At 53.0% G+C, this 15,058-nt stretch overlaps 1 protein-coding gene across 1 annotated transcript in view; it reads left to right on the top strand.

The window, feature by feature from the left end:
* The window catches only part of RHEB (Ras homolog, mTORC1 binding), a 48,145-nt gene extending 46,322 nt beyond the window's left edge, over positions 1-1,823 (top strand). Inside the window, exon 8 of the mRNA XM_081244948.1 lies at positions 1,312-1,823. Coding sequence (XP_081101074.1) covers positions 1,312-1,404 — 93 coding nt within the window. The 3' untranslated portion in view covers positions 1,405-1,823. The remainder of the gene's footprint in view (positions 1-1,311) is intronic.
* The last annotated feature ends 13,235 nt before the right edge of the window (positions 1,824-15,058 follow it).

Raw genomic sequence — 15,058 nt, 5'->3', positions numbered from 1 at the left:
AGTCAGTGGCCTTGACTAGACAGGAGAGGTGGGCCTGGGGCTGGCTTGGGCTCACTTAGGGGTGCCTCCTTTGTGCCAGCAGGAAAGAGGGAACCAGAGTAGATGAGCCCAGATTCAAGGGCATGGTCATTGGTGGACGGCGTATGGAGAGTTCGCTTATGAATGCTGCTTCTGTTTTCCTGGTGAAATGTAGAGCCCAGTCATCAGCCGAGGGTGAGAGCGAGGAAGAGGGTTAGCGATCCCAGTGGGAGGAAGACGCATATGACCCCTTCATCCTGGGGGCTGACTGGACCAGAGAAATGTGGTTGGGCTGCTGGAGCAGCAGGGGTCCCCTTGGGTTCAGGGTCCTGGAGTTGTGTCAGTGGGCTGTGTCCGCTGTGTGGCGCAGGCAGCGAGCAGGCGGACAGGTGGCAGGGAAGGGAGTAGGAGGCCGGTGACTGCCCTGGGGACGTCTGTGCTGGCCCGGGAGGCGAGAGAAGGAAGATGGGGGCTGGAGGGGGGCGGCTGCTTGGTGATGACAAGATCTGGTGCTGCCCTTCGAGGCTTTTGAAAACAGGAGCATTTTCGGATTATCACAATGACCGCATTTAAAGGACGGGGACTGACGTTCAGCCCAAGTGAGGATTTCCTCCCCTAAATCATAGTGGCTCCTCCTTGTGAAGGGCTGGTCCCTGGGGCTGAGAGGTGCAGTGGGGAGAGAGAGGAGGTCCCCGGCGGGTGTGCAAGGCCAGGTTGGTGCGAGTGGTGGTGGAGGTGGAGCCGCTGCCCCGGAGGAGGGGGGTGAGGCTGGGGGGTGACTCGCGGCTCTAGGTGGCCTAGGGGAAGCAGGCTCGGAGGGCACGGGTGTCATCTCACGACCTAAGAGTCAGAGCTGAGAGTTTGCAGGAAGTGGGAGGGGAAAGGGTGTGACAGGCAGGGGGTGGGGTGTGGGGCCAGGAGAAAGAGCCCCTGCCCTGCTGTAGTCCCAGAGCGGCTGCGGGCCGGGGGAGTGAGCCAGCAGGGGATACTCCACCCTGGAGGTCCAGAGCACCGCAGGAGGCGGAGGAGGCGGGGCTTCCTGTGACTGATGAGAACAGGGCTCGGAAGTGTGATTTGAGGTTAGTTCCGGTGGGTCCGCAGTCACCACGTGGGGGTGGGGGAGGGAGGAATCCCGGCTCCTGCGGCCCTGGGGCCGCCTCGTTGGCCGCCACACCTGGGCCTCCACGTGCAGGGCGGGCCGTGGGCCTTCTCCAGTCCCGCCAGCAGTGTCAGTGTTCCTCGTGGCTCCGCTTCTAACGCTAACATTGTCATTGGTTTTCTCTTTGGTTTCAGACTGCTGTTGATGTTTTTAGAAGGATAATTTTGGAGGCAGAAAAAATTGATGGGGCCGCTTCACAAGGAAAGTCTTCCTGCTCAGTGATGTGATTCTACTGCAAAACCTGAGGGCGCTGGGAACCTGGCCTGCCTGAGGAAGCAACCTGGCCATTATCCTTCAAGATAAACTCTGCTTCATTTCTCTTCTGTTAACCTGAAAGATTTCATTTGGGTCAGAGCTTCTCTCCCACCTCCTCCTTTCAGATTATGTTAAACTCTGACTCGGTCCAAATGAGTTCACTTCCATTTTCAAATTTTGAGCAATCATATTTTCAATTTATATATTGTATTTCTTAATAATATTATGACCAAGAATTTTATTGCATTAATTTTTCAGTGTAGTTTGTTGTTTAAAATAATCATCCAAATGATACATATTGTTACACTACTATTAACTAGGCTTCAATATATCAGTGTTTATTTCGTTGTGTTAAATGTATACTTGTAAATAAAATAGCTGCAAAGCCTAATCCTTGCGCTCCTCAGTGTGGCTTTTAAAGAAGAAAACCTGTCCTCCTGAGTGAGAGCTTCTTTCCCTGCCTCCGAGGAGGCTCCAGGTTGGATTCCAGGAGCCAGTGGAGGATGTGGCCGCAGAAAGGCGAGTGGCCCACCAGGCGGCTGTGGGCAGTTGAGGTAGAGTGCCCAAATTGGGGGGGGGTGGTGTTCCTGTTGACTAAAGCCGAGTGACCTTGGGGGGTCTGTGAGGGGAGTTGCTCCCCAATAATGACTGTTCTCCCCGCCTTGGTTGGAATGTTTCATGCAGGTAGGGCTGCAGGCTTACTTAGAGCCTTCTGGTCACCCTCTTGCTTGTTTCTTAGCTACTTGAAGAAAAGGGGACCTAAAGATACACTTACTGTCCCTCCTTTTACTTAGCGTGTCCACGGCAGACAGGATCTGCCTTAGAAAATAGATTGGCCTGTAACTATCCCAAAACCTCCAGGAGTTTAAAGGATGGGGAAGATTGCCTGGTAAGTGTTCTGGGTCAGGGCTTCCTGAACCTCCCTCAGACCCAGACGGCCTACCTCCCGTTCTGCCAAGAGCAGCTTCGAGGGAGAATCGAGGATTTCAATTGCCTGGTGGCCATCACCTTGACTCTAAGAGTTCAAGTTGAGCGAAATTTTTTAAATGATGTTCCTTCCCAGTTAAAATTTCACAGGGCCATTTCTAACATTTAGGGAAATGTTATTGAGTCTATTGATAAAATATAATACTGCTTTGTAACTGATTTTTTAATGAAAAATTATGTTTTTAGAATATGCCATTATGGACTTCCCTGGTGGCACAGTGGTTTGAGAATCCACCTGCCAATGCAGGGGACACCGGTTCGAGCCCTGGTCCAGGAAGATCCCACATGCCGCGGAGCAACTAAGCCCGTGCGCCACAATACTGAGCCTGTGCTCTAGAGTCCTCAAGCCACAACTGCTGAGCCTGCATGCCACAACTACTGAAGCCGTGTGCCTAGAGCCTGTGCTCCGCAACAAGAGAAGCCACCGCAATGAGAAGCCAGCGCACCTCAACCAAGAGTAGCCCCTGGTTGCCGCAACTAGAGAAAGCCTGCGTGCAGCAATGAAGGCCCAACATGGCCAACAATTAATTTTTAAAAAAAGAATATGCCGTTACTTTGAATCTTTATAGTGTCTCTGTCTTATCATTCCAGGATGAAATTTGAGCCTTAGAAGACCTCCACCAAATACTTTTTAAATAAAAATAAGTTTTAGCAATGTAGTATCATTATATATTAACAGGGTTTATTCTTAGGCCTAATATGTGTCAGTACTCACTGGATGGAACCACATTAAACCTGGATTCAGTTCATCCAGGCAGCATTTTACATCTGATAAGTTACTTCTGTGTAAATGGAATCTTGGGGCAGCCTGTTCTTGCAGCTACAGTTTGACCCTCACAGAATGTCCTCTAGGCCTAGCTGCCCTGTTTGGAGGTGACATGGATCTCTTTACATGGTGTGGCTCAGCTGTTCATTCAGATGTTTTCTGAGCACCTGCTGTGTGCTGCACACCGTTCTAAGTGCCATGAACACAACAGAACTCTGCACCCTGTAGAACTTACGTCTGACCTTGCCCCTTGAATAACACAGGGCGGGCAGTCCCGCTTCCCAGTGCGGTGACCCATCCACAGGACGGTTGATTGGATTACCTGATGGGCTGAGCCTGTGATGTGTTTCGGGTGTGATGTTGCCGAGAGGTGCTCTGCGGTGGTGGGGAGCACGTGACCTGGAGGTGGTGGTGGAAGGCGGTCAGCAGGTCAGCAGTACCTCTTCCGGTTTGCTTCACGTCCACCCTGTGAAGCAGGTGCTGCCCTATTTACAGTGAGGAAACTGCCTTCGAGGTGTCAGCGACAGTCATTAACCACATTCATTGTGTCAGCGATGCTAATGATGTGTTATCTGAGCCTTCTGAAGAAATTCTTAGAACTGCCGGGTTTGACTTAAATGTCATTATTTAATAGTGTATTTCATCACTCCTAAGACCTTTCCTTACATTTTAGCACTTTTCTTTTTTTTCTGATTTGAAATTTTCTTTAAAGTTCGGATGGAAAATGAAGAACACTTCCAGGACTTCCCTAGTGGCACAGTGCTTAAGAATCTGCCTGCCAATGCAGGGGAGACGTGTTCAATCCCTGGTCCGGGAAGATCCCACACGCTGCGGAGCAACTACGCCCGTGCGCCACAACCACTGAGTACACGTGCCACAGCTGCTGAAGGCCGCGGGCCTAGAGCCCATGCTCCGCAACAAGAGAAGCCACTGCGATGAGAAGCCTGCGCACCGTGATGAAGAGTAGCCCCTGCTCGCCGCAACTAGGGAAAGCCCGTGCACCGCAACTAGGGAAGGCCCGTGCGCAGCAACGAAGACGCAACACAGCCAAAAATAAATAAATAAATATGCTTCCAAAAACAAAAACTATAAAAAAGAACACTTCCAATTCAAAGTTCTAAGCACAAAATTCAGGTATGTCATGTGGTGGACTTGCTTCTTCAACTGGAGGTGAACTTGGCAGCCGATGGAAAGAATCCACACTAACAGCAAACTGCAAAGTGATTGTCCCCGTGAAGAAGCCAGTGACGTTGCATTTGGTTTTTCCAGCTTGGCTCATCCCCAAAGTTTAGGTTCTGGAGTCCTAAGTCTTCAGCATTTAACTAGTTCTGTTTTGGGGGAAGGGGCTGGGACTGTCCCTCCTCATGTAAACTGATCTTTGTCCTAAGTCACTTTTATAATGAGAGAGCAGCCAGGGCGCGTTGCCACGTCTTCCCCATTCTCCATATGTTCCTTGGCGATGCAGAAGGTATCCCCACACGGGCAGGGGTAGACGTACATCTCCGAGTCCTCGTCACATTGGAAGTCCTTGATCTCCACCTCATGAAACACTGCCATCGTCACTGGGGCCAGGAGAGGTCTTGTCACCTCCGCCATTTTAGCATTTTTCTTAGTGGGACATACAATGCAGTCTTAGATTCATTGAAGTACAGTAGGTGCGAATACAAAACTCGGTGTATATCCAAGGCTGTTTTGCAGCTCATAATACAAAGTGTAAAATCACAGGACAAATTCAAATTAATGTGATGGAATTCTGCTAAAACTGAATTGTTCACTCCCCACCCTCTCTAGACTGCCCTGTCTCCCCGCCGTGTCACTGATGGTGCTCTTGCCTGAATTGCTCATCACCTCCTTGTCACCAAGTCCAGGAGGTATCTCCTGGCCTCTTTCCTGGCCCTCCAGCAGCACTGCACGCAGTGGTGGCTTCTCTTTGAAGGTCTCTGTTTCCGCCTTCTGGTCTACCTCCCATCAGCTCACTGCTGCTGCCTTAGTCTCCTTGGCTGTCTCCTCCTCCGTTAACCTCTCAATGGGCCATTTTTCCTTCTCCTCTTCCTCGATTTCATCCTGTCACATAGCTCTCACTGCCGTGTCTCCTGAAGACCAAAATTCGTTTCTCCCACCCTGACCTCTGTGGACTCCATCCAGGCTTGTCTTCTCTTAGATGTCTCATAGGCATCTGAAGTTTGTCATGCCCCAATTCTTGATTTTCCCTAAAAACGTGGTCTCCCCTGGACCCTGCTTCAGAAAATGGCACCATTATCCACTAGATACTAAAGCTGGGAGTTTGGGAGCCATCCGCTACCTCTTCCCTTGTGTCCCCTCCCAGCCAATCCATCAGCAAATCCTAAGGGCCCTGCCTTCAAAAATCTAATATTTTGCCCACTTTTCTCCATCTTCACTGCATACTAGTCTCTGACACCACGCCCTCCAAATCATTTACTGCAGCCCAAGTCAACTTTTTTTTTTTTTTTTTTGCCACACCGCATCACTTGTTGGATCTTAGTTCCCCGACCAGGGGTCAAACCTGGGTCCACGGCAGTGAAAGCCCAAGTCTTAACCCCTGGACCACCAGGGAATTCCCCAAGTCAACTTGTTTAAAACATAAATTGTTCTGTGTTACCCCCTTGCTTAAAATCCTTTAGTAATAATTGTGCCTGCTCAGGGTCTCCAGGGCATCTCATTCTCCAGCCTTTCTTGTTAAAAAAAAGAAGAGGTTTTTTGTTAGTTTGTCAGTTGCCTCAATGTCAAATAAATTGCCACTGATTGTTTTTGACAAACACCCCCAGGGAAAAAAGGCAGGTCAAAGACAAGCCTTGCAGATGGGGTTTTCCAGGGAACTACCAGACACTGCAGATGATGACAGTTTTCTGATCAGGGGGCTGAGAAAGCACCAGCCCCATCTTGACCCTACATGCAGCTGCTAAGGAGGGATCTGGCAATAGGGCAAGTGACAGTGCCACAAATCTCGCTGTGCTGAGAAGCAGCCGGTTTCCTTAAACACCCTTGGATTGGTGCAAGCCCTTAATCTCCAGACGTATGAAAAAGTGATGCATTTGGACAGTTTTTTGCCAGTGTTCTCACTGAGTTCTTGAAGGGTCTTCCTGCCCTCTCCCCAATGGCGACCCTCCAGGGTCTCCGCAGTAGCTGTTTGTTGAATGGATGAGTAGCTGAGCCCTCCCATGGGCTGCTTCCTAGACGGGTTCCGTGGAACTTGGCCCGTGTCTGCTGCAGGGTAGGGGAAGTCCTCACCATTCACACAGCGCACTGGGATGACCTTTAATCTTGGGTCCACCCCTCCTCCGCTCCTAACAAGGAAGGAGTGCAGCTACCGGGCACCCCTCCCATTGTTGGTGCAGCCAACCTCGGACTCAGACGGCAGCAGGCTTCGTTAACGGTAAGTCAGAGGACGCAGAATACGCCGCTGCGTTTTACGTTTTATTTTTTGATTTATTTATTAATTTTTGGCTGCGTTGAGTCTCCGTTGCTGCGCGCGGGCTTTCTCTAGTTGTGGCGAGCGGGGGCTGCTGTTCGTCACGGTGCGCGGGCTTCTCATCGCGGTGGCTTCTCTTGTTGTGGAGCATGGGCTCTAGGCGCGTGGGCTTCAGTAGTTGTGGCACGTGTACTCAGTGGTTGTGGCTCGCGGGCTCTAGAACGCAGGCTCAGTAGTTGTGGCTCACGGCTTAGCTGCTCTGCGGCATGTGGGATCTTCCTGGGCTAGGGCTTGAACCCGTGTCCCCTTCATTGGCAGGCTGATTCTTAACCACTGCGCCACCAGGGAAGCCCCATGCCCGCTGCCTTTTAGGTGATCAGCTAAATGGAAACAAGGTTTAACAATTCTTGGAGAAGTCTAGACTCCAGAGAAAAATATCTCCAGCTCCTGCGGGCTGCAGCCACATGTGAGAGGCTTGCTTGCAGAAGGCTTCTGGCTGCCCTGGTGACTCCAGTTGACCGAGACTGTTGTGCAGGTGAACAGAGGCTTCCATGAAGGCTGTGCCAGCAGGAAACCAGGGCGCCTTCAGAAGCATTCTCAGAAAATTCCAGAATCACCCCACTCCCTCACCTCCCCAAGAGCGGACAGTTTTACATTAGGCCAGAAAACTTTACATTGAGTAACGTTTTTGTGTCACACATCCTTATTACCTTTCCGTACCTTTGATCGCTTCCTAGAATGACCTGGGGAAGTCAGCTCTGGAGTTAGGACTGCAAAGATGCTGAGAGCTAACTTAGCATCTGTTTTCAGAGGAGGGGCTTGATCCCAGAGAGACCCCCCAACTCTTAGTTCATTGTTCGCACTACTGCACGTGTGAACACAACCCCAATACCCACAGGGAACCCCAAATAAATGCAGCCTTGGACTAAGACTCAGGACGTAGCCGTTGTGGTCCCATCTCTGCAGCTAGTGTGTATCTTTGGGTAACTTCTTTATGTCTCTGGTCTTGATTCCTGCACCTTTGTCAGGGATTGTTGTAATGGACCCAAGTATGAAAACCTTCGCTGTTCCCGAAGCCCAAATACAAGTGCAGACCACTGTCCTGTGGATGACGAGCTGACCCAGACCCCCCGCCTGAGTTTTCCACCTGATGGCAGGGCCTCCACCGCTTTCTGAAGCTCCCAAGGTTCCCAATGGTGCGTCTCCCGCCACAGTCGGTGACTCCAAATGCCAGCAGTGCTTCCGTATCATCACAGGGCTGCACATCCAAAGAGGCAAGATGGAGAGTCACAAATCATTTCCACAAGCAAGTTTACCACACACACAAAAGTTTCCTTCCGGTCTGGCCCAAGATATCAAGAACACATGATAATAAAAGACATGTGGGTCTGCCACAGTTCACGGTCACATGCACTGAAGGTCCCTCTGGACCCGCAGGGCTCAGGCGCACACCCACCCCGTTGAACCCTATGGCCGGGCAGTGGATGAGCCCTGGTCGGGGGACAGACAGCTTGTTCCTTCAGATTCCAAGTGGGGACCTCGGTCCTTCCCCTGAGGACGTCATCACGCTCAAAGGCGCCTCCAGCTCCCACGTTCTATTACAACCTGGGAAATGGCCTTGGCTCATTTTTTCTTCTTCTTTTTTTTTTTTTTGGCTGCGCCATGCAGCTTGCAGGATCTTAGTTCACCAACCAGGGATCGAACCCATGCCCTCGGCAGCGAAAGCACAGAGTCCTAACCACTGGACCGCCAGGGAATTCCCAGCTCATCTTTTTAAGTTATGAATTTTCTCAAGAAATAGCGTAGGATTCTGGAAATATTATGGCCTCAGCAATCAAGACCTTTCACCCAGTTCTTACTGCTGCCCAAGAAAGGCCCGGGCAGAGCTTTGATTTATTTCTTCCAAAAACAAAGCAGCCCCTTCCCGGCTGCCGCTCCCACAGGGAGAGCCGCCCTCTGCAAGAGTCGCTGGCTTCCTAGTGTTTTATCATTTTAGTCCCTCCTCCTTCTACCATCATTACCAGGTCAACGAAGAATCCAAGTAAATCCATACGGTAATCTCTGGCTTTTCTATGGGCATCACTGTGAGGTTGACATGTCCTGAAATTTACCCTAAAAGGCTTAAGCAGAGTGCCAGCCTGGTGTTGACAGCTGGTGCAGCTGGAAAGGTTACATTCCTCGGCCCTGACGTGTGGATTTGTATTATCCCAGAGCAGAAATCATTTCAGAGGCACAACCTTTTCTGTGTCTGTAACTGGAGCATTGCGTGACGTTGTAAAATAATGGAAACAGCTCCAAGTCGGCCACCGACTCCCCTGTGATGCCTGCGGGGGCGGCTTATCTGTTGGCCACTGGTTCTCAAACTCTGAGACGTTCCAGAGCCACCTGGAAGGCTCGGGAAAGCACAAGGGGTGGGGTAGGGTGGGGGGCTCGTGCCCAGAGTTTCTGATTCCGCGAAGACATCTGGATTTCTGGCCAAGTTCCAGGGCTGCTATTACTAGTGGTTCAGGGACCACATTTTGAGAACCACTTAGGCAATGATACCTAAGAATGAGGGGGGACCACAGGGAGGAGTTCTATGACTGCAGGACGTCAGAGCATGCCGAGTGACCAACCGCCCCGGTTTGCCTGGGGCTTGAGGGGCATTGAATTCTGTCCTCTAAAAATCTATGTTGTAGCTGATCCCCAGCACCTGTGAATGTGACCTCATCTGGAAATGGGGTCTTTGCAGACGTAGTTAGTTAGGATGAGGTCATACTAGAGTAGCGTGGGTCCTGAGCCAATGACTAGTGTCCTTATAAAAAGCGGAAATCTGGACTCAGAGAGACAGATACACAGAAGGAAGAACGCCATATGAGGACAGAGGCAGAGACTGGAGTGATGCAGCTACGTGCCAAGGGATGCCAAGGATTGCCAGCCACCACCAGAAGCTGGGGGAACATGGAACTGATTCCCCTCTGAGCCTCCAGAGAGGAACCAAGCCTGCCAACATCTGGATTTCAGACTTCTGGCCTCCGTATCTGGGGGGGAATACGTTTCTGTTGTTCTAAGCCACCCCATTTGTGGCACTTGTTGTGGCCACCCTCGGAGGTCCCACAAGGTCAAGACTTTCACTTTGGAAACCAGGACAGTCCCTGGCAAACCAGAATGAGCTGGTCACTGTAAGCATGGTCAAGCGAAGTTCACATGGCTGGAACTCTCAAGTTTACAGAGGAGGAAGCTGATGCTCCGAGAAGTCGTGACCTGCTGTCCTTGGTCCACTCGGGCCATGCTCACAGAACACCACAGACTGGGTGGCCCATAACAACAGGTTTCTCTCTCATCGTTGGAGGCTGGGAAGTCCAAGATCAAGGCACCGGCAGACTGGGTGTCGGAGAAGCCTGCCTCCTGGCTTACAGGCATGGTCCTCATGTGCTGGGAGGGATGAGGGAGCTCTCCGGGGCCTTCATTAGGCACAGGCCCATTCGTGAGGCTCCACTCTTATCACTGCGCACCTCCCAGAGACCCCAGCACCTAACGCCACCACACTGGGGCTTAGGATTTCAACCTATGAATTGGGGGGATGCAAACATTCAGTCTGTGACGCCTGCCAAGGGTCACCTCGCATTCGTGTGAGAACCAAGACTAGAACACGAGCCTTCTAAGAGTGGGCCACGGCCACCAGATGCTTCATGTACACATGAATGCGTACACACGTGTGCACTGTTGGGCCGCACCCCGCAGGCCTACAAGACCGAAGAAAGAGCCCAGAGTCAGCAACAGAGACATCAGTGGTCTGATGGATGGGGGAGCTTACACGTCTGAAGCAAGGTCCCGGAGCGACCCCCCACCGTGTGAGGCCGACAGTGGGCAGGACGCGGCAGCAGACTTCGCTTCCAGTGGGGAAGGGGAGATGACCAGTTATGGGGGGAATTGACGTCAGGTTGGCTCATTAGTTACCAGGGAAACCAGCAGAAGGGCACACCCCTCACCGCCCCTTTGATAAGAACAATCACCAGCTGGGGCCTGGGGCACGTACATAGGAAGCTCAGTCTTGTGCACAGGGTATAGGTGAAGCAGGCCCTAGTCCGGAAGGGGATGTACAGAGAACAAGAGAACTGCCATCACGAGAGGCCTGACCATATGGCACATACGTGAGCGTGTGAGCCACACTGCAGCCTCAGGCTGGGGGTGGGGGGCTTCGTGCAGAGTCAGACTGAGTGGGTAACGGGGGGAGACCTAGGTTTTGCATTTCTGACGAGTGCAACGTGATGCCGATGCTGCTGGAAGCTGCCGGGGTTACATAACCCCCTCGGGAAGGTGCAGCCCCTGGAATAAAGAAGCGACCTTGGGCTGACCGCTGGGGAGGGAGGAGACCCACGTTCTCGCCCGTGCTCTGCCACTGGGGGGACAGTCCGCATGTCTGGATTCACCTTTTTCCGTCTGCAAAACGAAGAAGCAGTTGAACCCAATCGGTTGTTTCCACTTATGCCTGTTTCTCGAGCTGGGTGCTCGTGTTCCACTACAAAATGAAAATTGTTTGCGACCAAAATTTTATTTCAATCTCGAGGTTGTTTTTCCCAACGATTTTTCTTAAACAGGTGACACCTGCAGCCAGTTATCCAAGTGACTCAACCCCAAATAACACATCTATTTTAATGGCTGCCGGTGCGTCCTGGGGTGAGGGTGAGGGTGAGGGTGGGGGTGGGGGTGGGGGTGGGGGTGGGGGTGAGGGTGGGGCGAGGTGGGTCTCTCTAAGTTGAGAGCAACTGGGGCGGAGCCTGAGCCCCCGCCCCGCCCCAGGCCGCGTTTGCTCTGTCGCCCCCTGGAGTCCGAGGAAGGCACGGACTCTGCGCCCTTTTTCTCCGCATTCCTGGCCCGCCGCAGCCCGTACTGGGGTGTAGGTTCCCGAGGCCCTGCCCTAGTGACCTGCAAGCTTGTCCATGGCTTCTTCTCTCACCTTCCGAGATTCCTTTTCGGGTTTTCGGGGTGAAGGGCGATCGGAAAGCGGGGGACTCCGCAGGAGAGGGAGGGGAGCCCGACGCCGGGGTGGGGGAGGCCCGGTGCTCCGTGTGTTAACATCTCAAAGCTCCGCAAGGAAGGGGGTGTGAGAGGTGTCACGCGGTTGTCCCGGGCCCCAAGTCCGCGCGCACGCGCCACGGCCCCCGGCGAGAAGGGCGGCCCTTCCTCTCTCCCCCAGATCCCGGCGCCAAGGGCGCGGCGGGCTGCATCTTCCTCGCAGGCTCCCCGCCCGTCCCGCCACCCGCCCCTGATGGGTGAATGGCCACCAACAGCTCCTGTGTCACCTTTCCGGAGGCGCCAGTGCTGCCTGGCCGGTGGGCTCCCCGCCCCCTCGAGATGCCAAGAGTCACCAGGCGCCCGGAGCCGGTTCTGGCCTCTCAGGGGAGATGCAATTCCATCCCTCTGTCTACTGGCGGCTCTGTGATGAGTTTCCTGAGCGGGGAGAAGCCCGGTGAAAACTCTGTTTGGGGAAGACTGATCTGCTGGTGGGCGCCCCGGCTTCCTTTTCTGGGATGAGGTGAGGGAGGCCAAGGAAACAGAAGGAACCACGGAGGAGAGCATCTGCTGCTTAAACTTCTCGACTCCCACCTCACCCCCAGCCCGGCCTGGGCGATGCTGTCTGTTGAGGGAAAGTGGACAGCACCAGCTCTTCCCACGATGGGAGCACACTCCAGTCTTGGGAAGCCGGGAAAGGGCGCCAGGAGGCTGGCCTCCTCTTAGCGTTTCCCCCTCTCAGATGAGGGCACCTCTGGGAGGGCGGGGGCGCAGGACGGGAAGCAGGTTAGGGGCAGGGGACTCAGATTCAACACATAGGGAACGGACCGAGGGCCACATGCAAATGTTCCATAAACTCGGATTCGAATATTAGCAGTGGAAAAAGGGTATCAGCAGATAAAAACATTTAAAAATTTTAAATGGACACTATGAACATCTATATGCCAGTAAATCTGAAAACTTAGATGGATGGTCAATGGAATGGAAGACTATAAATGACCAATAAGGACTCGAGAAAAAATACAACGCCCAAATAGAACTGTAAGTATTAAAGGAATTGAATCCGTAGTCAAAAAAATCTAACCATATATAAAGCACTAAGGGGGCTTCCCTGATGGCGCAGTGGTTAAGAATCCACCTGCCAATGCAGGGGACACGTGTTCGCGCCCTGGTCCAGGAAGATCCCACATGCCGCGGAGCACCTAAGCCCGTGCACCACAACTACTGAGCCTGCGCTCTAGAGCCTGCGAGCCACAACTACTGTGCCCACGTGCCACAACTACTGAATCCCACACGCCTAAGGCCTATGCTCCGCAACAAGAGAAGCCACTGAAATGAGAAGCCCATGCACTGCAACAAAAAGTAGCCAGCCCCTGTTCACCACAACTAGAGAAAGCCCGCACAGAGCAACGAAGACCCAACACAGCCAAAAAATTAATTAATTAATTAATTAATTTAAAAAAATTTAAAAGCACTAGGCCTAGACTGTTTTAAAGGCCAGTTTTACCAAAACCTTCAAGGAACAAACTCCTCCAGAGAATGGAAATAAACAGTTCCCCGTCATCTTTTATGAAATCAGCATAATTTGATGCCCAAACTAGAGACAGCCAAAGGTGACAAAGAAAAATTATAGGTCAACCTCCTGCTGAGGGAAGGGGACAAAAAAGAATCCGACACTGCGAGGGCAGGTGACAAAGAGAGGAAGACATACAGCAGCAGGCTGATCCTCATCCCTAGGGGACGTGGCAGGAAAAGCCAGTAGGAGGTGCATCTGCCCCTCAGGTGTCCCAGGGCCTGGAAGGGACAAAGCCAGTCCTCCCTCCAGAGCCACTCACAGGTCATGAGGGCACTCTGTCCTCACCAGCCACCCCACCCAGAGGGTGCTGGGCAGGGGCTCCACCAGTACCCGCCCCCGCGGGGAATTGCCCCAGCCCAGGGCCCTTGGGGCCTCTGCCGCTGCAGCCAGTCTCCCTGTGTGCCAAAGCCAGCCAGCCTGCACCCTGGGCTCTCAGATAAGCCCTCTGCCACCCACGGTCCTGTGACCTGTCACTCTGCTCTTCTGGGACCTGGGTTGCTCATCTGTAAAATGGAATAACTGTACAGAACCCTAGCGACATGGAGATCTGTTATGAGTGGTCACCAATCAATAAGAATTTATTAAACACCAAAAAAAAAGGAAAAGGGGGGAGAGGGACTTCCCTGGTGGCGCAGTGGTTAAGAATCTGCCTGCCAGTGTTTGAGCCCTGGTCTGGGAAGATCCCACATGCCATGGAGCAACTAAGCCCGTGCGCCACAACTACTGAGCCTGCACCCTAGAGCCCGTGAGCCACAACTACTGAGCCCGCAAGCCACAACTACTGGAGACCGCGCACCTAGAGCCCGTGCCGCACAAGAGAAGCCACAGCAATGAGAAGCCCGTGCACCGCAACAAAGAGTAGCCCCTGCTCGCCACAACTAGAGAAAGCCCGCGTGCAGCAACAAAGACCCAACGCAGCCAAAAAATAAATTAATTACTTTTCAAAAAAGAAAAAAGAAAAGAAAAAGGAGGAGAGTGGAGATTGCAGCGGGGCCCTAACTGCTCACTCTCACCTGCTGTTGAAGCCTCATAGCAGGGCTGTAGAGGAGGAGTTTCTTTGTCCCTCTCCCAGCTTAGGCGACTGGGACTCAGGGCCAAAAGCCAAGACCACAGTGGGTGTGACTCGGTGGGGTGCTCCTTCCTGCCGTCACAGCAGGCCCGGGGCTTGTGGATCTCGGGACACCTGAGCCCTGCTCCGGGGGGACAGTGGCGGGTGACACAGGGAGAGACAACACAAGCTGCCCTCTGCCCGGGACGGAGCAGACACCAGCCCTCTCCCGTCCCAAGTGGCCAGGACATCCCCTGTGGTGACATCCACCTGCGCTAATGAACAAGAGGGGACCAACGCTTCTCCCCTTGGACAGCACGCAGTAGTCACATAACTAATTCCTCGCAGGCCGGGACCCGCTGTGACAACCAGGCTGCGTGACTCCTGTTGGATCTTCCCACGTCACCCTCACTCTTGTGGGGCCACCCTGACCGGTACTAAGGGGCAGAGAGGGACAGTAAGGAAGGAGAAGTGGGGAGGGGGAAGCCAGGTCTGCAGGGCCCTGAGGCTCTAGGGGTGAGGGTGACACAAAGGGAGGAGAGGTTTCAGGGGGCAGCCAGGTTCAGGACTCGGGTCGCTGGGCAGGGCATGGAGTGGGTATCAGAGGAAAAAGATGGATCAGGTTTTAAACATCTTGACCTTGAAGGACCGTGGCATCTGGGTGGGCGGAGATGCCCGGGAGGCAGTTGGATCCTCAGCTATGGAGCTCGGCAGAGTAGTCTGGGCTGGAGATCATGACTTGGGGGTCATGGGGGCTGCTGCCCCCTGGGGAGAGGCTATAGAAGGAGGAGGTGTGTGAGGGTGGGCCTGAAGTGGGAGGGAGG

This window comes from Mesoplodon bidens, assembly GCF_964165515.1.
Source record: "Mesoplodon bidens genome assembly, chromosome: 9".
Lineage (NCBI taxonomy): Eukaryota > Metazoa > Chordata > Mammalia > Artiodactyla > Ziphiidae > Mesoplodon > Mesoplodon bidens.
The sequence above is the reverse complement of the archived record's forward strand: the minus strand, read 5'-3'. Positions and strand labels throughout refer to the sequence as shown.